This window comes from Corvus cornix, chromosome 5 (assembly GCF_000738735.6).
Source record: "Corvus cornix cornix isolate S_Up_H32 chromosome 5, ASM73873v5, whole genome shotgun sequence".
NCBI lineage: Eukaryota > Metazoa > Chordata > Aves > Passeriformes > Corvidae > Corvus > Corvus cornix.
This window is the reverse complement of record NC_046335.1, coordinates 47,166,313-47,186,088: the sequence shown is the minus strand read 5'-3', so window position 1 is coordinate 47,186,088 and position 19,776 is coordinate 47,166,313. Positions and strand designations below refer to the sequence as shown.

Here is a 19,776-nt window from a genome sequence, read left to right as displayed (position 1 = left end):
CTGGGTACACAAAACAGAGGAGACAAAAAAAGAAAGAAAGAAAGAAAGAAAGAAAGAAAGAAAGAAAGAAAGAAAGAAAGAAAGAAGGAAAAAAAAAAAACGAGAGGGAAAGAGAGAGAAAAAGAGGAGAGAAAGAGAGAGAACAAACAAACAAATGAACAATGGGGTTTTTAACGAGAAGAACATGATGAGGAGATCCAGAGCCACGTGCGTGGGGGTGTGTGGGGGATGAAGACAATGAGCAGGAAGAGGAAGAGTGTTTAGGATGGGACACCTACAGAAATAAAGAACCTGGGAGCATAAAGCACCTAGGGGAAAGGTCCTAGTTTTTTCCTGAGTGGGGAAGCATTGCTGTCTCACCTAGCAGGAGGAAAACAGTACCATGTGACTGAAATAGGTCAGCCCATTACTAGGATTCACTCGGCCACTCCACACGGAAATGTCAGTGACTGTAATGTTGGACACAGGCAAATTCCATCCTATTGCTGCTGTTACAAACACAGGGTATTTCCATGTGGCTGCCCATCAGTGCTTTGCTTTGCAGCCTTGCTAAGCTCTCTGTCTACACCAGGCATTAGGCTTTCCTTGCTTGCATTTTATTTTGTTCTGGGTATCTCCTTGCCAACCTGTCATGACTAAGCCTGAAGCACCTGAGTGGTCCCAGGGAAGCAGCACTGGGAAAATGAAGTATGGCTGAGATGAGTGTTGCCATCTGCATGTGTGGTCTGTGGTTTGCACTCGCAGGCTTCAGAGCACCTCCAGACCCTCCCTACAACAGGTACCTGGAAATGAAGATGCTGAATGTGGAAGTAGGCTGTTATGCATCTACCTGTTTCTGGGACCTGACAAGGTCAAGACCTATTACCTCACTGTCCTGAATTTATGATCTCTCTGCAACACAGTCTCCACGGCACTGATACACATTCCAGTGCAGTTAGGAGCCAGAGAGGGAGGTAGAGTTGTGGGCTACTGGAACAGGCATCTCCTTAAGCCAGCCTGTAGATTGGGCTGCAGTGTTAACAAGGACTGGGCACTGGGCACATGAATACAGCCTTTTGTGCCATTTGGACCTCCAGGCAGCACGGTTATATGCTCTTAATCTAGTTCTGTGTTGAGGGTGTGTGGTGTTTACCTGAGGAAAGGCTCTGGGGTGCTACTGAGGGAAAGGGACCAGGTACTTCTGGAAAGGTAGCCTTTTTTTAGAATTTCTAGTCCCTTTTCATTTTTTTGGATTGGGGGATTAATCTTTATCAAACATAGGAGGGGTCGCACTAAACTCTTTGAATATGGATATTGAAGGTGTTTTTTATCTGATGTATATACCATGGAGGTGATGCCTGTTCATGATCATTAAAACCCCATGATGGTTTTCTCAGTATGGGGACTGTTAGCTTTACTGTTCTATCAAATTCATATCATTTCTACCTCCAGCTCCCAGAAGGAAATGGGCTCCTTGTATTTGCCTTCCAATGTGGTAGAATGCTGTGAAGAGTGGAACCTTTCATCCCCAAGATGGGAACATTCAGTCAGGAGCAAAGGGCTTCCTCATAGCAGAGACTGGTGGACACTGGTGGCTTGGGAATATTGTATTTCCCTTCACTTTCGTTCCGAACATCAGTAACCCAGTAACTACAGCAGGCAAGTACTTTCTGTGCACGGCAATTCAGCTGAAGAGCTTGTTGAGTACTTTATTTCTCTAATTGAAAATGCTAGACAGCCGTCAACTTCTTACACAGAGAAAGAGGAAATACATAGTATTTGTGCTCTGCAAAACTGAATGTGTTACTCTTTTTTTTCCTGCCCTGTGCTAACGAGGTAGTTGCTGCTTTCCTCTGCTTGTTAACAGGCATTGAGAAAAATCACATGGCTGGCAAATACAGTGAAGGATCCTAATCTTATTAATCTAATTCATTCCTTGACTTCCTGTACCTGCTGCTTTGTGGTTAATATTCTGCTTGCCCTGGTTCTGTCACTCAGTTACACTAAAGCCACAAGCAACACGCTGTGAGTTTCTGGAAGGGCATCATTCACCCAACTGACTGAAGCCTTAGTGATGGGCACAACCAACCAGGCAGAGCACACATCTCAATTTCTGACTAAGAAGAGAAAGGCTTTCATAAAGTCAGTCACTTTGGGGCCAGACCTCCCTGAGCTCCACCTGCTCCCTTCCACATGCATGCAAATGCTTGGGAAAGGAGATATCTGCTCCACATCTATGACTTCTATGTCAGAGATTTCCCTAAGCCTCCCTGAAACTTAGGTTTGTGGGCACACACTCTGCACAGACTCCTTTTTATCAACTCAGACTCATTTCTACTTCTTTTAGGTGGATACCATTTTTCAATGAAAAGAGAAAAAAGAAAGCAAACACTCAGCCTTGAATGCAGGAATGTGGGCAGATCTGGTTCTCAGGTGGCTTTGGACCCCTCATCTTCATAAGCAAATGGAGCCAGCAGAGAGAATGAAAAAGAGCACTGAAAAAAATGCTGGAGAGGAAAAGACTGCTAGGTTGGGAGAAAAGAGTAGGGGAATATCTCCAGTTATTCCGCTGAGCAGTTTATTTAACAAGCTTAGAGGGAAAGATGAGGGCAGAATAAGCAGGGCTCTGCAGGAGCTGGGAAAGTTTTTTGTTTTCATGTAGACAGGAACAGTGACAAAAGTACAACTTGCAAGAATGGAGCAATAAAACACTTTAGTAATTATACATCTTGTATTTGCTGAGCCCTGATACAGGATTTTTAGTCATCCTACTAAAATATGCAGCCCATGTTTCATCCACCCTTTCTCCTCCTCATGCCCTACTGGCTTTCAAGTGCCTGGAGATTTATTGCAGCAAAAGTATTTAACAATCTGCTTTTCTTTGCCTGTATCACTACTGGATTCCTTACAATCAGCATTTTCAGTCAAAATTTTAATGGGAGGTAAGAAAATCCTTAGGGATCTTTAGAGAGCTACTGAAAACTAAAATAGGCCATTTCACTAACCCTTTCCTTCCTTTGCCTTTTGTACTTGTAATTAAATTGTAAGTAATAATGGTCTCCTGTCCTGGCAGTCAAGAAAAAACTGATCCTGGGCTGGTGTTCACACTGCTCTTTGGATAGACAAGGAGTCCTCACACCTTTACGCTGGAGATACACAAGAATGGGTCAGCTATGCTGGAAGCATGAAAATGGTGCAGGGTGTTGCTCCTGTTAGTTGTCAGTTCCCTTTGAGGTTATAAATCCAGTAAAACAAGAGTTGAAAATGCAGGCGATGGTGGTTTAGAATAGGTTTTTCAGCAATCTTCCATGCCTAGCATTCAGTTCAAGATGTGTCATAGGCTCTTACACCTGTAAGTCCATCAGGGGGCCTCAAAAAGGCTGCCTTTCTTATTTCAGAAAGTGAGATGACATCCCATTTCCTCTGGACAGGGATGAAGGTTTGGCTTAATGATTCTTCAGAACATCCCTGGTGTTTCGTGCACAGACTAAGGTCTTCTTTCCCCTTGAGAGCAAATGTTCATCAGCACAGAGCAAAGAAAGCAAGGGTGAGAAACCGAGAGAAGGATCAGAGGCAGGAGGGGAGGCTCAGAGCATTAGGTTTATGTCTGTTAGGAGGAGATGGATATGTGCAGTTTTGAGTTAGACCAAGGAGCTGTTTGCTGCAAGATGGGGAAGGGGAATGGCTTTGAAAACAAGCACTGAAGCTTATGAAAGGGTCACGTATTGAAAGGATGCTGAGAGAAACAGATTTATGGAGAAGGAACTGGTTTGGGGCACCTGTGTACAGCACTGTCACAGCCAAATACCATGAAAGAAATCAAAACCATGAATGGATTTGGATACAAGTGCTAAGAGGAAGAAACAGGGCTAGAGCTAGACACAAAAATATAGAAGGAAGCTGGGCAGGCAGTCTGAATCAACCCTTACAGTCCTCAGTTCTGCTGTTCTTAGGAAGCCTGTCGTGACACTGACCTAGCCCCAGTGGTGTCAGCACTTTTCGAAGCCAAGTGGAAGTGGAGCACCCAGATATGAGAGGAAGGAGAAAATGATGGGAATCACTCCAGGCACCTCAAGTGACACCAGGAAAGGATGCACCTTGCAAAGACCCTGCTCTGACCTTGTAAAGACCCTCACAGTCCTCCACAGAACATAGCAGGAGGTGGTGAACAAGCAGGTTCAGGACAAGCATGGAGGCTTTGGTTACTGATTCAAGTCTGCTTTTTGTAACGTTTTTAAGACAGTCAGATAAGGCCCTCCTTTCATTGAAGCAAATAGCAACATTCCCATTGACTTCACAGAAGCAAACCCAGAGGCACTTCCTTCATCTGTGAAACCATCTCTCTGAAGTCTGTGTATTGTTAATGCACTAATCCTTGTGCTGCTGAACACAAAAGTTGCACAAAACAAATATGCCATCTGTGGGATTATCCTCTACCTTTTCTTTCTGTATGGCCTGAGATATTTTGGGTTTCTGCATATTTATCTTGGGCTTTGGGAGAAAGTGAATTGGAAAACATAGGTTTCCATTGGGAAGAGACACCTTTTCTCAACCTGACTTCTCTTATTTCTTCCCTTATTGCTTTCACATCCTTCCTAATTGTCTTCTGCCTGCTTCTGCTACTGAGGTTTTCTTCCTATACTTATTCCTTACTCTTTAGCCCTTGTCTTTTTCATCCCTAGGTTGCTCTGTGTTTTGATAGCAGCTGTGGTTTCAGTGAACCATGTAACAAAAATCCAACTTCTTTCACATAAAGCATTAAAACACTCTCTTAATGGGTGATAATCCATTTCCTTTCATATCCGTTTTGCTACTTTTATAGAGTTCTAGCCCTCTTTGTTAAGATGAGGCATTTTTTTGTCTGTTTGCTCGGTTTCTGTTGGCAGAGTCCCTTCTGCCTTCAGAAACAAATGACTTAAAATATAGAACTCACTGCAAGAGTATATGCAGTGAAAGGGATGACAGAAAGATAAAGTGGTCCATTCCTCTTCGTTTAGTTGTAGTATCATGTAGGAGTCTCCCTCCAGACTGAAGAGACCCCAGCCTAGGCACTGTACAAATCCAAATGAGACAGATGCCTCACCCAGCTCACTAACTACTGACAGACAGTCCAGGGAACAACTCCAGTTTCTTGGCAGGAAACCTGAACTGCAGCTGGGAAAGGTGACTTACTTTCCAGAGTCCTTAGACTCTGCCAGTAAAAATGACAACTGAGAACAGTGTCTGCAGAAACAAACTGCAGAACTACTGCAGAACTGGAACTACTCAAGTTTACACACAGCATTGGCACAGGTATCCATGCCACCAGCAGGTGGGAACTTCCAGTTGCTACCCATCTGGGCAGACCTGAACAACCAACCTGACCCATCCTTGTTCTTACTCCCATAAAACATCCCATCTCCTCTGCAGGAGGGTGGACCAATATTTGTGTCTAGCCAGAAGCATCCAGATGGCCATTCTGCCTCAATCTTACACATTTTTTCTCTCACTCTCATAAACACACAGAGAAGCTGAGATCCCGTTCAGCCTCTCCTCACAGACAGTATTACTGAGACAGGTAGCTCTGGGGTAATGAGTTAAGGAATGGTGAACACGGGCAGCAAAGCCCCGAAGGGATGAGGCCCATTTCCTTGCTGCTGCCTCCTGCAGAGCCAAGGCATGAGTAAGGAATCAGAAACCAAACGTGTCTGTTACTGATGAGAAGCTCTGGCCAATCCAGCACCACCACGTAATGTTCAAAAAAGGAGACATGATGATGGAGAGCAGGGAATCATACATTCATTTGGACAGCTGGTGGCACTGAAAGAGCAGGCAAGGATAGTGGTGGGATGAAAAGATGCCAGATTCCGTTGTGGAGTCATGCTCTTCTGGCAAATTGAATAGTAAAGGTCTAAGCCCACGAATTTTTTGTATCTGCCTGTCCTTTTATACAGATCTGCCTGCACAGTATGTGCTGAAAAGGGAACCTGATGACCCACACCTGTAAAGCCACAGCAAATGATAGAATTGTTGCTATCCATTCTCTTAGAGATTTCTGCAGCTTTATTCCAATTTTTTTTGCCTATAAAAATGTCAGAAATGTATTAGCACTTAATAATTCAATTTTGATCTTTCCTGCCAGATGGATGTTCACATATTGTATTATGGGTTTCAAGTTCTTTGACCTGTTCCTAAGGAGAGAGATGACCTGTGCATGCTGCTGAAATGTTGGTTCCCCATCTCCACTGAATAAATCACTTCAAAATATGATCTAATATTCTGGGAAGGCCATCTCAAACTTAGCTTAGTACAGCAAACAAGTATTTCCATGTAGCCTCCTGGAACACCAGCTATCATAAATAAAGCACTGTGATCTTAATTAAGAGTGAGATATCTGTGTTTTCTATATTAGATATTTTTATTACAGAGAAAGAGGAAAAGATCTTGTATTGGATAGTAAAAATCTAACCATAGCTGTCAAAATAGGATCTGACATGAAACAGTTCAATACATCTGGACTAATTTTTAGTACCAAGTTGCCTTTTTTGTGGCTACCTTCTTCTACAGGGCAAAATCATGAGGCATGAATTGGAAAAGGAATGTCTCCCCAATGTAACACTAGACTGAAGACTACATACAACTACAGTATGTGGGAGTCAGCCATTCCTTTGGACAGCAAAAGATACTGGCAGAATGGGCAGGGATAACTGGTAAACCTGGCTTGAACTCTTTAGAACCACTGAATTATCTTACTTATTGCAATCCACCCATTTTGAATGAATATGTGATCTCTCAGGTGGGTCTTCTTCCTTTTGTCTCTCAGCTGGGTCACAATTTGAACTGGAGAGTCAGCCATGGTCAGAAAAACCAGGAGCCAGCACATTTTTCAGGAATGTTAATAAAAACCCATTGTTCTGACCACCTCATGGTGTGACAGTGCTGAGAAGAGCCTTTCAGCTGGGAGGGCAGCCTATGTTTTTTTCCTGCAGGTTTTGACACCAATATTTCTGCCAACAGTTGCAACTTTTTGGATGCAAATCACCAACCTCCTCTTCCATCAAACAGCTACTTTGTGAGAAGCAGGATTACTCTAATTAATGCCAACATGGGTCCGGATCACTTCCAAGAACACCAAGTCCAGGTATTTGCTGCTGTTACTAAAAACAAAAACAGACTCTTAAATAAGCACTCACAAAACTACAGGCTGCGATTGCAACCCAAATGTGATGTAACCAGTTTGAAACTACAGAAATGTTTCCTAACTTCTCAAGTAGCTTGGGATGCTACTGACATGGGCTTGTGTCTGTATGAATCAAACTGTGATTGCATGGAGCTACAAAGAGAAGCCTTTACTGCAGCGTGGTTCTCTGTCTGCAGAGGATGACTGGCCATGGCCAACAAGATCAGATGGCTCTGAATAGGAAAAATGTAAAGTCCTAAACACTGGAAGCAAAAGCTCTGAGAGAGATACATTGGAGAGATAGGAAAGGCAAGTGGATTTGCTGTGCTTTGGTTTGATCAGATCATTTTGGTGATAGCCACTGTACGCACAAAGAACCAAAAAGCTTTGTTTAACTCTGGTGCCAGGAATCCAGGTTTTCAATTGTAAGCAGCAATACAAGATAAATACTTAAAAGTAAACACAAGGCCTTCTTTGCAGCTTGCACAGGGTCTAAGATTTTGCAGGAATGTATGGTTGTGCAGTACCTAACATGACAGCATGATTTGACTGGAGCTGCAGTAGTTATCCATACTAACCTTCTCTTAGCATCACCCTCTTTCCATGATAGTGCCACTGATGTAACTGAAGACTTTATTGAGAATCATCAGAGATGGAGAATAACAAGCAAAAATTGCATTACTTAGAAGTAAAATTCATCCTCCAATAGTGGCGGTGTGGAGACTGGGAAGTTTACGGTCTTTCTGGGTTAATCTCAGAAGGTAAAGTGGAGGATAAGGCAGGCTTTTCAGAGCTTCCTGTCAGCAGCAAGCACCTTGGCACAACATACTTACCAAGGACTCCAAAAGACTGGGAATGGCTGGGAAGGGGAGCTATCAAAAGCTATGTACCAGCCCTACTATGGAACCAATCATCCAAAGAAATTCTCAGCTCACCACATGAAAGACTTGAAGTCACTAAAGTTTGTGAAGAGAGACTCTTTCCTGACCAAAGATTACTGAAGTGCCACTGTGGGCTTCTGCGTGGTGCGTATCAACAGCTACAGATCCAATGTATTCAATATACAATGAATGATATTTGCTTTCTAATTCCCAGCTTTGTGGTTGAAGCTGGAGGGCTTTTCAGTTTATGTATTATCTTGATTTTTATTTTTAATGTAAAGGCTCTGCAGAACCTATTGGAACCTTAATTATACAACCTATTTTTCAGTGAGATAGACATAAATACCAGATTAGATGGTAATAAACTGTTCTCTCAATCCTGCTTCAAAAGAAACAGAATCCAGCTTGTTCTTTTACAGCTGTGCTGATTTTATAAGGCTTAATGGCAGCACATAAAGTGGTAAAGCTTATTCGTCACTAAACTGATTTGGCTCGGAATACACACAGGAATAGATCAGCTAAAGTATCACTCCTGTAGACGTTTTTCAGGTTACAGCTGCATTTTGTATGCAAATATTTTAATTTTTACAAGGTAAACATAATCTTATGAACAGACTTCACAGAAACCAATCTAGTCTTTCTGACAACAGCAATGCCCCACTGAGATGGGTGGAAACATAAAATATTTCACCCCAACATGCATTTCAATTTATTATGAGCCAAATTCTTTTCTTCTGTTGTGAAATACTACGAGTTGGCAGCGGTTTTCTAGTTTGCACAGGTAGGGTTGATGCAGCAGCAGTTTCGTCATTTGGATATTGGCAGCTCCTGTGACATACCTCAGCTGTTCAACATTAACTTGTTTCTCAATGCCAGTGGCTGTATGAAAAATCACTTCTCAGACTGATGACCACTGATAGCAGAAGATGAGATAACATTTAAAGGACTAAGCAAATTTGCTTTGCTGTTAATTACAACATTCAGTGGTTTATAGTGGGTGAAAACGTTCCTCATTCCCACCAGAGCTTTCACATGGCTGAGTCAGGCATAAGGAACCTGATTAGCTCTTCCTGCTCCAGTGTTAACTCCTTTTGCAAGAATGACCTCCTGTGCCCACTGTCAGAATACGGAGCAACTACGAGGTCAAACCCCACGGAGAATACAGTTTTTCATACACTACTTGTTATTACTAGATGAACATTTTGCCACCGTCACATGGGTTTCTGATCTTCAGAACCACAGAAGGATGATTTGCCAGAAATAGGCTAAACAGGCTCACACTGTTCCCTGTCACTCCCCTGTCTAAACCATGGGTGAGCTCCAGCACATGGAACAGCTCTTCACTCATACAGGAGGGTGGAATTCAGCATGGTGCAGCACTGTATACTGTTTGTGAGGTCACCAACTGCAGTGTGATTTAAAGGAAGCAGCTCCATTAAACCCCTACAGGCCATCCTGTCTCTTCTCTCTCTCTGTTTCTCTGAGTGTCTTCTGTCTGTGCTGTAGCTGCCACAAAACAGTCTCCCTGCTGGCCTTCACCTTGTCCTCTTTGTCCCTTGTTGGATTGCTGCTGACACAGTGACAGCTGGAGGGCCTGCATGAACTGTGAGTGAGCAGTGATGCTCTCTATCTAGAGAATGCAGGGTACTGGCTGGTTATCTCTATAGCTCAATTAACTTGCAAGCAATCAGCAGAATCAGCATGGCAGTACTTTTGTATGATGTGAATGCCAGATCCAGACAAGAAAAAAAGTCTTGAGGAAGAAGAGGGATTTGCTGTCTGATGCCTTCAAGAAGCTGAAGGTCTGAAATGAGTCTTCATGAGGAGATCAGAAAAGTCACCTAAGAATTCAAATGAGCCCCTTTCAGAGCAAAGGAAGAACTCCTGCCAGCAAAGCTGCAACTTAAGGGAAAGAGATTGTCTGAAGCACAGGAAACAGGCCAAATTCTGCCTCAGTCACACATGCATAAACCTAATATTATCTCCACCATGACAACTTCCCTTTATGGTTACAGACTCCAGAACAACTCCAGAACAACTTTCTTCAGTTAACAAAGGGATGGCGCAGGAGCTGCAGGTCCAGCTGGAGAGCAGCACCAGCTCAGTGAACGCTTCCCCAACATCTTGTCTTCCCTTTCACAGAGGTATCTGAACTCAACCTAGATACCAGGATGTAAATCTAAAGAGAACAGAGTTCTCTCACACAGAATCTTTCTGTACAAGACATGAATAATAAGAGAAAAACATCTCTCACAGTATTTGGGTATTTCCACTATTGTATTTGGAGCAGTGAGTAGGGGCACAAGTAATGAAAGAAAGAATACAGTCCATGTGTGCACAGAGGGGAGGGAAGGCTAGGGACAAATTAACCAAAATTCATGTGACCCCAAGCAAGCTGAGCTGCAAGTTTTCCAGAATTTTTTTTTTTCTTCCTAGCAAAATTCCAAATCTTCAGTAGGTTCACTACTCCTCCAGCTAGGGACACAACATCCTTCCCCAAGTCCAGACTGGAACTATGACAGTTTACATTAGCTAAGTGTCTGACATAATTTGCAGTGTGTCTTATGAAGAATTTAAAAGGGTCATACCCCAAGGACATCTGGGGAAGAAGGGGGTGGATGCAAAATGGAATTAAATAACACAGCATTCCTGTCTCAACAAATAGCAGGAAACCGAGGGAGACAGCAGCTAGCAGGGCAGCATTCAGCTTCACTGCAGAAAAGGGACTGAAGAATCATGAATCAACAGCAGCAAGTAAAGAAAAGAGGAAAAAAAAATCAGGAAAGAAAAAGAAAATCACTGGCCTGGGTTACAGTGAGAGAGGGTATCTCAAGTGTAACACCACACATTTGTGCTATGAAGGGGAAAGCTGTGGTGGAGCCTGTGCATCTGTACATGGATGGGGAGGAACAGAAAAAGGGATATGTGCTTGTGTCCTCCAGGTGAGTGAAAGACATAGGGGGTTGTTACAGGGTGGGGAGTCTTGAAAAGAGCGTGGGAGAGCAGGGATAGGGAAGGGAAGAGGTGCAACAGGACAGGACGGCGCATTATTATGTTGCTCAGCAGGGGCTGGGGAAGGTGAAAAGGCAGAAGGGAAGGAAGTTCTTACCACATTTGGAAAGTCTGCCAGTCATCAACTCCATACAGTTAGTGGTGTCTGGATCATAGAACGGAAAGAGGAGGGAGGGAGGGAAAAACATAAAAAAAGGTTTCCACACCTCTGTGCATAAAGTAGTAACTTAGCACATTATTACCTGAAGCAGGAAACATATACACATCTTGGTGTTTCCACAACCCAGGCCAAATTCTGCCACCCACTCTATGCCAGTGCCAACCTGGCCCTGTGACTGAGAGTGGAGCTGCTTCAGAACTGCTGCCTCCACTCACCCCTTTATTGTAGCTACAGGTATTTATGAGATGTGGGAAATACTCTGCCACCACATTAGCAAACTAAAAGCCTTGAATACAGTGTTTCACCTGGCTAGCTTTGCAAATTAGCCTGCAACAGCCAGGAAATGTTCAGCCAGCTCGTATACCTACATCAAAAACCTGGAGAGAGGGAAGAAATCTAGCACTGTGCTATTGGACATGGAGTGAGGCTACTTGTATGGCTCAAACCCATCTTTTAAACCCCAAAGGATAATGTCAAAGTTTCAACCTAACGCTCTCTCATTCAAGTGTAATCTCTGACTGGTCTTGCTTTCAAGGTCAGTATTCACAGGCAATAGAAGTACTTCTGGAAAGGGTGGCAGAATCTGGCCCTTAAGACAGTACTGTTCACTTTGTGTATAGCTCCATTGCCACAGCCTCTGGGTGCTTCTTACTCAGGTGCAACAAGCAGAAGGAGCTCCACATGTCAGCTTTAAAACAAAAGGACCCGCCCAGCTGGACACTTTCATGTGGAACCTGCTGGCAAGCCAGATCTGCTGCTGTCAACCAGGATTCCCTTGCATTTGGGATCTAAATCACTGTGTTCCTGGGCAATGTGGAGTAGTCACTCCTGAGCAGGTGGCTACCAGTTAAAGCACTCAGATCAATCTCAGATCTCCTCTTGCCTGGGCTCTTGATGAACACTTGGGTATTCAAGAAATAGGCTTCTTGGAAACATGCACACATATGCTGAAAATCCCTAATTTCCTCCTCCCTATCTGCTATAAAGCCTGCAAGACAGAGGGAAAGATAATTTCCCAGCATTCCTCCCCTTAAATATTGGGAAAAGTAATTTCATAAGAGGGGGAAGAGGTGCTGGATACGGTTGGGTGAGCTGAGCCCATGCTAGAAGAGCATGGATGTGTATCTCTTCTGATGCAGCCAGGCTTGTGCTGCATAGATCATCTGGGAAAGCATGGAGTAGAGAGGGCAGCTGCTTGGTCCAGTGACACTGGCCAAAGCATCTAAGCAGTGGTTACATGCTCTCCATCCCCAAGGCTAAAGGTGGGCTGGCAGAAGTCAGTGGGAGATGATACCCATGGAAGTTCTCCCAGAAAGACACAAGACTGAAAGATAAAGGGGAAAAAGGACAGAGGTGAAGGAGAAGAGAGCATTCCAGACCTGGAACAACATAAAAGAGGTGTCAGAGAGGCCAGGAGTTTACCTGCCTTTGAAATTCATTGGCTGGTCTGGCAGAGTGAGGGCAGACTAAGCCCCCAAAACACATTTCTCCTGAAGATGCCTAGCAGGTTTGAGAAGTGCCTACAGCTGCTGCTCGAGTCAATGACTTCACACTCATGGGTCTGTATCATTTTTTTTCTTTATTAACTTGGAGAACTTTGTTGTCTCATGCCTTTTAGTGGTTCCTGTCCAGCCCCCTCAGAGTCACCTACCCCTTGCTGTAATGCAGTGTGATGAAGGTCTATAGTGGTAGACCCCAGAGCATTCACACAACCATTAGCAGAACCTAGGTTTGAAAGAACACATAAGAGCAAAGAAAATCTCAAATATGACCAGAAGACTTTTTCGGACTCCCATCTCCAACACCTGGATTTTTCCCCTCAAGTGTATTCAGACTGAGTGGCCACACAGTAAGAAGTCTGGAAACAAAAGGTAGTATTTGGATAATGTCAGAGCAAGTAAACTGGCTGGTTACCAAGATCCTCTTGAAATTCGTATTTCTGTTTCATTCTTCATTTTAACAAATTAAAAAGTAATCATGTCTCCTTAAGTTAATACTGCCTTTTTTCCTAAGTCAATTGCAGTCAGCACAGCTGTCTTTAGTATTTAAAGCCAATGGTGTCACAGGTCTACATACATTAGTTGTGTGATTAGAATACAAGCTGACAGATCTACACACAAAAAAAAGGATTGTAACAGAGACTTTTTGACAGCATAATATCTTGGGCTCTGGACCCCATTCTGCTCCCAAAAAAGTAAATTTGCATGTTATAGAATTAGTTTTGATGAATAGGGAAAATTTTTTGAAATATGAGACCTCAGAAAAAAATCAAAGGAACCCTAATAAAACCTCTAATTTATCTTTCTTAAAGTTTTTATGTATAACTATACTTTGAATTCTCTATATTATCAGGGCTAGTCCCAGGAACTGCACAGGAGTTTATTTTTATTTGTAGTGTCCTTCCAACACCTCATCAGATTTTTTCCCCAATTCCTAAGGCAGAGACAGTATGAGCATACCAGCTCATACTGCATCACTTGAAAGACTAACAGTGCTACTGTGTCTTCAGCTTCTCTTTTATAATAATTACTTTAATACTTCTTTCATTTCCATCATATTGTAACATCTGCTTTAGTAAATACTCTATGTGATAAAGTATTCTATCATTTTAAAGTAGAATTTTCATTCTAATTAGAAAGTCTTATATTCTTCCCAGTCAGCTTCTGCTCATGGATAGTAATCCATAATCCAGTGACTGTGGGATCCAGGTGTCATGAGAAGTGAATAAAGCCAGGGTCCAAAGGCTTTTAACTGTCTGAGAAGCACTGATGGGTCATGTAACTGCATTTTTAATGTCTCCTGTTTAATTTTTTAATTGAAACATGGTGGCAGTGTCAGGTCTCAATCCTTCTGATGATAAGGCAATTCCTTATTTTATAGGAATTGCTGGAAGTCACTCACACTTTGGATTTGACCAAGACTCCTTCATAAATGACACCCAGTTCATTAGCAGACAGCAAATGCTTTGGTTAAAATAAGACCTCCCTTCAAAAGGCCAAAGAAGCTCTGAATGCATCAAAAATTATTAGTGGTCTGTGGAATTTTCCTTCCCAATTTTCTATTCTTTAATTTCTATCCTACATAAATTTCACAAGGAAGCTGCCTGGTTTGTGATGCTTCTGATATCTCTGAGTTTGAGGCCTGTTCCAGCCTGGGAAATCTCACGCAAACAGCTGCTCCTCTGAGATCTCCAAATCCAGGGCTGGATCGCAGAAAGCACTGAGCAGCTCCTGCCAGATGCTCATAGTCCCCAGTAAACACTTCCATTAAGGGAGATGATGTCAAGGGAGCCACCAGCTCCTCTGGTCCAAGGCAGTTATCATGCAGATTGAAATTCCCCAGTGTTTTTGTGCTTATTTGAAATTCTCTGTTTTCCTATCAAAACTCTGGAGAGCTTGGACTTTTTTCTACATGCTTTATTTCTGGACTACCAGTAACTATTTCAGTTAATTTTAATGAAGGCTGTTCAGTAATAATACTAAAGCTGTTTAGCAAAAACACAGTGCTCTGCCAATCCAACCAGGCATTACAGGCACTTCTTGTAGGTGGAACTCTGATAGCAAGATGAAGTCATTACCCCAGACACTGTAAGAGTGTAAGACATAAAGGCTCACACAAGATTGCAGGAAACACGAGAAACTTGGGACCTGAATGAACCCCAGAAAAACTGACCTGCAATCCAATTCCAAACTGGCATTTGCAGCATCCTTGTTTTGAGTCTGCAGCTGGAAGTTTACCTTGCAAAGCACTTCATTTGCTCCTTACTCCCTTTTCCATCTTGATAAAATCCTTCACACGTTTGGAAACTGTAGGTTTCTTACTATTTTTTTTTGGTAGCAATTTGCCAGCCTGCAGCTCTTGTGAGCCATAAAATACCTGGAATTCACAGATCAGTGCTCTAGCAAGAATTTGCACTGCCCTGTTTTGAAGCTGTATATGGTCTCTAAACACTCGTTTATGCTGATGAAAGGCACTTCCAGCAGTAACACTGAGATGCTCTGAACTTTGAGATGTCAATGGTTAAAATCCAATTGAAGACAATAAATATAATAAGGAAATAGAAAAGCTTTTACCAAGAAGTTATAAAGGTTATTTCAGTATTGCTGATTGCCCAGAACATGGGAAAATGGGAAAAAACCCGAATATGTAGCACCCCATACTAAAAACCAGAGCTCAGAGAAGCAAGAAAATATTAGGGAAATAAAAATTCCTACCCTGTGAACGATCACAGATGGCTTTTGCATGTCCCTATTCACCAGCTGCTACTATTACTCTTTCGTGCAAAGGCATCAGAGAAAAACAGATTATGATTTAATGGAAAGAGTGCTGGGCTGAAACAAAGGGACAAATCTGAGATATCGTCCTCCATGAAGACAGATCCTTTTATCCCAGCAAAGGGTGGTCTGCCCAGGGACTTCCTAAGCAGAGATTCTGAGTATAAGGGCCCTGGATGGAGCCATTCATGGACTAGAGACAAGGCTGACTGCTCTCACAGACAGTGAGACACCCTCTTGATCCCAAAGGGGTCCTTTCATGGTCTCACTGGGCATAATGGCTTCTGTGATACCAGTAACAAAAACACATGGACAACTATTCTGGTTCAGAGCTTTCAAAACCATCTGAGAGTCAGACTTGATGATCCTTGTGGGTCCTTTTTAGCTCAGAATATTCTGTGATCTGTGATCTGGTTCTGTCTCTATCAGCAGCCCCATAGACATGCAGGAGTGAAAGAGCAGGCCAAGCATACAGAACATTTCCTCCTACCAGTGCCTCACTCACCACTGTCAGGTCAGAGATTTCCTGAGCCTGCTGTGGTTTCTCTGTTTAGCAAACCCATAAAGATTTTTGTGCAGGGAGTTATCCAGCTTCCCTGTGAGTAAGAAATACTCAAGGGAAGATGAGCATCTGTAAGCTCCTCACATTCAGAACCTGCTTCAGCGAGGGGTTCCACCAGTTCTAGATTACATGAAGACACGCTTTCCAATGGCTTTTTTGGTACTTGGCTTCCACTATCTTAGGCTGGCCTCTAGTTTCTTTCATTAGGAATAAAAAATGAACAATCAATCCCTATCTACTTGTTCTATGCAAGTCATGAGTCCTAGACCTCGTATTGTCTCAGCAGTTATGGCACAGAGGTCCTGAAACATCAGGATACAAAGCTGATATGTTGCACTGAATTTGTCCATCTAGACAGTGGATTTTAGAAGCATTACATTAACTTTTGGAATGGATTTCATTTATTTACACTTCTTTTCAGGTAGGGGAGGGAATCTGTTTTCCTGCTTCAGAGTATGCCAGAAGAAATACGCACAGCCAGTCTTAGGAAAAATTGAAGTGAATGAGAGGATATATGGAGGAAGGGATATTACAGGGTGCTCAAGTGTGACACAGAAACACATCTGCCTAAATCGGGTACGTAACAGGCTCACACACACACAGAGATGCATGGGCAACATGACATCTACAAACACTGTTGTGAGCTGAAGGAATGAAAAAGAAGAAAATGCATTCTGAAACCCAGGCAGGCCGGCTCAGGGGGCTGGGATGCTGCACAGCAGATCAGAGGGGCAGCAGAGAGAATGACCCTCACTGCCATAGGTTCATTAGTCCTTGCTGTTCTGCTTTATACTGAGTTCGTTAAATCTCCCCCTTCTGCAGGTCTCCCTTTACATGCATGCACCTTTCAGAGATTTTCATCACCCCACCTGTAACAGCATCAGAACTGTAAGGCAGGAGAGACAATCACACATAGGATGTGTCTGTGCACAAGGAGCTAGGAAAAGCTCCAGTGCTGAACCAGTGCTGCTGGTCAGAGACAGCACCATGCTCAGAGCCATGGAGGAGGAGAGTCTAAGTGAAGGTGAGCTCAATCTGTTCCAGTAGTGGACTGCCTACACAGCATCCTCAAACCATGAACCTGAACAGGGCCCAACCACCATAATCCCTACATGGTGTTCAGAGCTGGGAATATGGGAGGAGAAGAGAAACAGAGAAGACTTTGCCTTGTTTCTAGTGAGAAATGCTGATTAATTCCATGGCAATTTCTAGGAAGATTTTGCACACATTTCCGACCAGACACCCAGCTAAGCAAGGTGCTGGATGTGAACTGGGGCTGTCCTTCATCCCTTTTCTGCCCCTTACTCTCAGTGGCTGGGGATGTGAACTATTGGGCCACCCTACTTTGATGCAAAGGTTGTCTCTTTTTTGGTAACGATCTCTTTATTTCCCTTCCCTTCCTTTTCTCTTTTTCTTGTATGCTGCTCCAACCTAAAATTTTCAGGTGGACTTCTCTCATTTTCAAGAGACGTGCATATTCCTAATCAGGTCAGGTGGTGTGATACAGAACAGTTTGGCACTCTGTCTCATGAGCTGTCTTGCCTTGCTAAGTCCCCAGCCAAGGGAATTCTCATTTTTAAATTTTAAGAGACCAATAATTTTGTTTTTACTCCATGTGGAGTTATCTGTTCCACTCTGGCCTTAGAGGTCAGGCTGGGGTCTCCCTGCTAAAACAATATGCTCTCATGTAGCTTTAGGCAGTAGAAATAATATAACTTTTCCATTCCAGAACCAGAGCAAAACTGTAAGTCAGACAAATTTGTCACAGCAGAGTATTCCGAAAACATTTTCCTGAGTCTTAGTCAGATGAATGGTTTTTATTACTGCTGTAACAGTGGCTTTCTTAGGGAGATATCCTGCTTCACATGCCAGTGTGCAAGAGGGTTCAAGTATTTCTATAGAGCCTCTGTAGCTAACACATATTAGGGTGAAGAAGTTAAGAGAGATCATCAAGTTATTCACTTTTTAAACCATTTTTTCCTCACTTCATTCCCTACAAAACAAGGAACGCTTGAATATTGTTCATATTCAGGAGTAATATGAAATACGTTTAAAGGATGCTTTCCTATCTAATTCCCCTCACTCCCACTTAGCCTCAGCATTTCCCAAGAGGAAGGGCTGGCAGAAATTTCTGGCTGCTTCCTTGAGTTTGACTTAATGTCAAAAGTCCAGACAGCAAAACCTGAATCAGCCATAGTTATAGTGTCCTTGTTTTCCCTGCTCCTGAACAGGATGTGCTGGTCACCATTGCATTCCAGCATGCAGCAGGTCAGGCAGTGCTGGAGGCCAAAAGCAAAGTGGACACTAAACAGAGCATATTTCTCTGTCAGGTACTAGGCACATACACTTCTAGATGGAGCTATTTTATCTTTGGATGCTAAAGCCACACTGTTAGACCAGAAGGACGTAACCCACATGTGCAATGAGCCAAGGACATCTGGGACTTAACTGTAGGATTCAATGCCAACTTAACTCCCCCACTTTTGTCTTGGCTTGTTCACACAAGGGTCAAGAACAGAATTTGGCTCTAAAGTATAATATTTATTTACTTCCTTTTCATCTCCCACTCCTCCTGTCTCACTGTCTTCTGCTGCAGCCTCTGCTCTCCACCTTGCTCCTATTTATTTATTCCCAGGGTCTGCACATTCTTTCCTCTTTCCCCTATTTTTCCTGCCTTGACACATTCCCAATAGCTTATCTGCCTTAAACTTTCAACTTTTACCTTCTTCTTTGTTCTGTCCTTTTAGAGGATAGAAGAGTTACCACTGAGATTTTGTGTGTGTGTGTACAACCACTACAGTGTTCAGAGTGAACACCTGCTACATAACGATGGGATGAGGCTGGTTTCTGTATTATCAATTCAGGCTGCCTGCACATCCAGATTGATGTCATTGCACAGGGTCACACACGTAAGGCTTTCTCTATCACCACGAGGAATTGAAATTTACTTTTCAAATAGATAAAATATAGCTTCTGCAGAACCTTAGTATATAATTTGTGCTACCCACGGTATTGAGAATTTGATCACACTGCTGGAAACTATTAACCACTTTCTGACCATATGTTAACGGCTAAATTTAAAGTAGCTCTCAAGTTTGTTCTGGGACCCTCTGAATTTGGAGGTTTCTAAAGCATGCCTGAAGGGTTTGAAAATCAAGTATCCTCTAGAGCACATCCCTTCTCTGGGAGATTTTAGAGCTGGAGAAAATCTGGAAGATCTATTGATGGTGCAGCTTTTGATGGAGAAGTGGGCAAATGGCTCTTTGGGTGGGTGGTGGGCAGAAGCTGTTCAACTGGGGAATGCGCTGGGAGCACTGGAGTGGGAATGAGAAAGGGAGGAGTAGGGTGGGTGCAGGGAGTTACTGCTCTGTCTGAATGGAGCTCGGTTTTTGCTGTGATCAGAGGGATGGCCTCCCTCAGCCTCCAGCTACGAGAGGCGTTTCACATTCCTGTCCCTGCTGAAGGTGCTGGACAGTAGAAGCCACTTACCTGATAACTGCTGCACTGAAGGCTGGTCATGTGTGCTTAACAACTGTGCCTGAATGGTTTCTACTACCCTCTTAAAGCGACGGCTTGGACCTGTGAGGAGACAAGAGGCACAAGTGGCTGTGAGAGCAACGGGAGCCAAGCCCACACACAAGGCTGCAGGGGAAGGATCACAAGCATCTTCCCCTCAGTCCTGTCTCCAGGAATGTCCTGAATGTGTGTCTGTCCTTCAGCCAAAGGGACTATGGTGTGCTGGACTCAAC

The 19,776-nt window shown here is 43.3% G+C and overlaps 1 protein-coding gene across 14 annotated transcripts in view; it reads right to left on the bottom strand.

The window, feature by feature from the left end:
• The window catches only part of BRSK2 (BR serine/threonine kinase 2), a 310,737-nt gene that overhangs the window by 3,370 nt on the left and 287,591 nt on the right, over positions 1-19,776 (bottom strand). For 9 of the 14 annotated variants that reach the window (XM_019284082.3, XM_019284091.3, XM_010398303.3 and 6 more), the window contains 2 exons: positions 19,517-19,606; positions 11,129-11,176 (listed from right to left, as the gene is read on the bottom strand). In XM_019284082.3, coding sequence (XP_019139627.1) covers positions 11,129-11,176; positions 19,517-19,606 — 138 coding nt within the window. Of the gene's footprint in view, positions 1-85; positions 3,484-11,128; positions 11,177-19,516; positions 19,607-19,776 lie in introns of those variants that run through there. The other 5 variants (XM_019284094.3, XM_019284101.3, XM_010399111.4 and 2 more) reach the window with 2 other exon arrangements.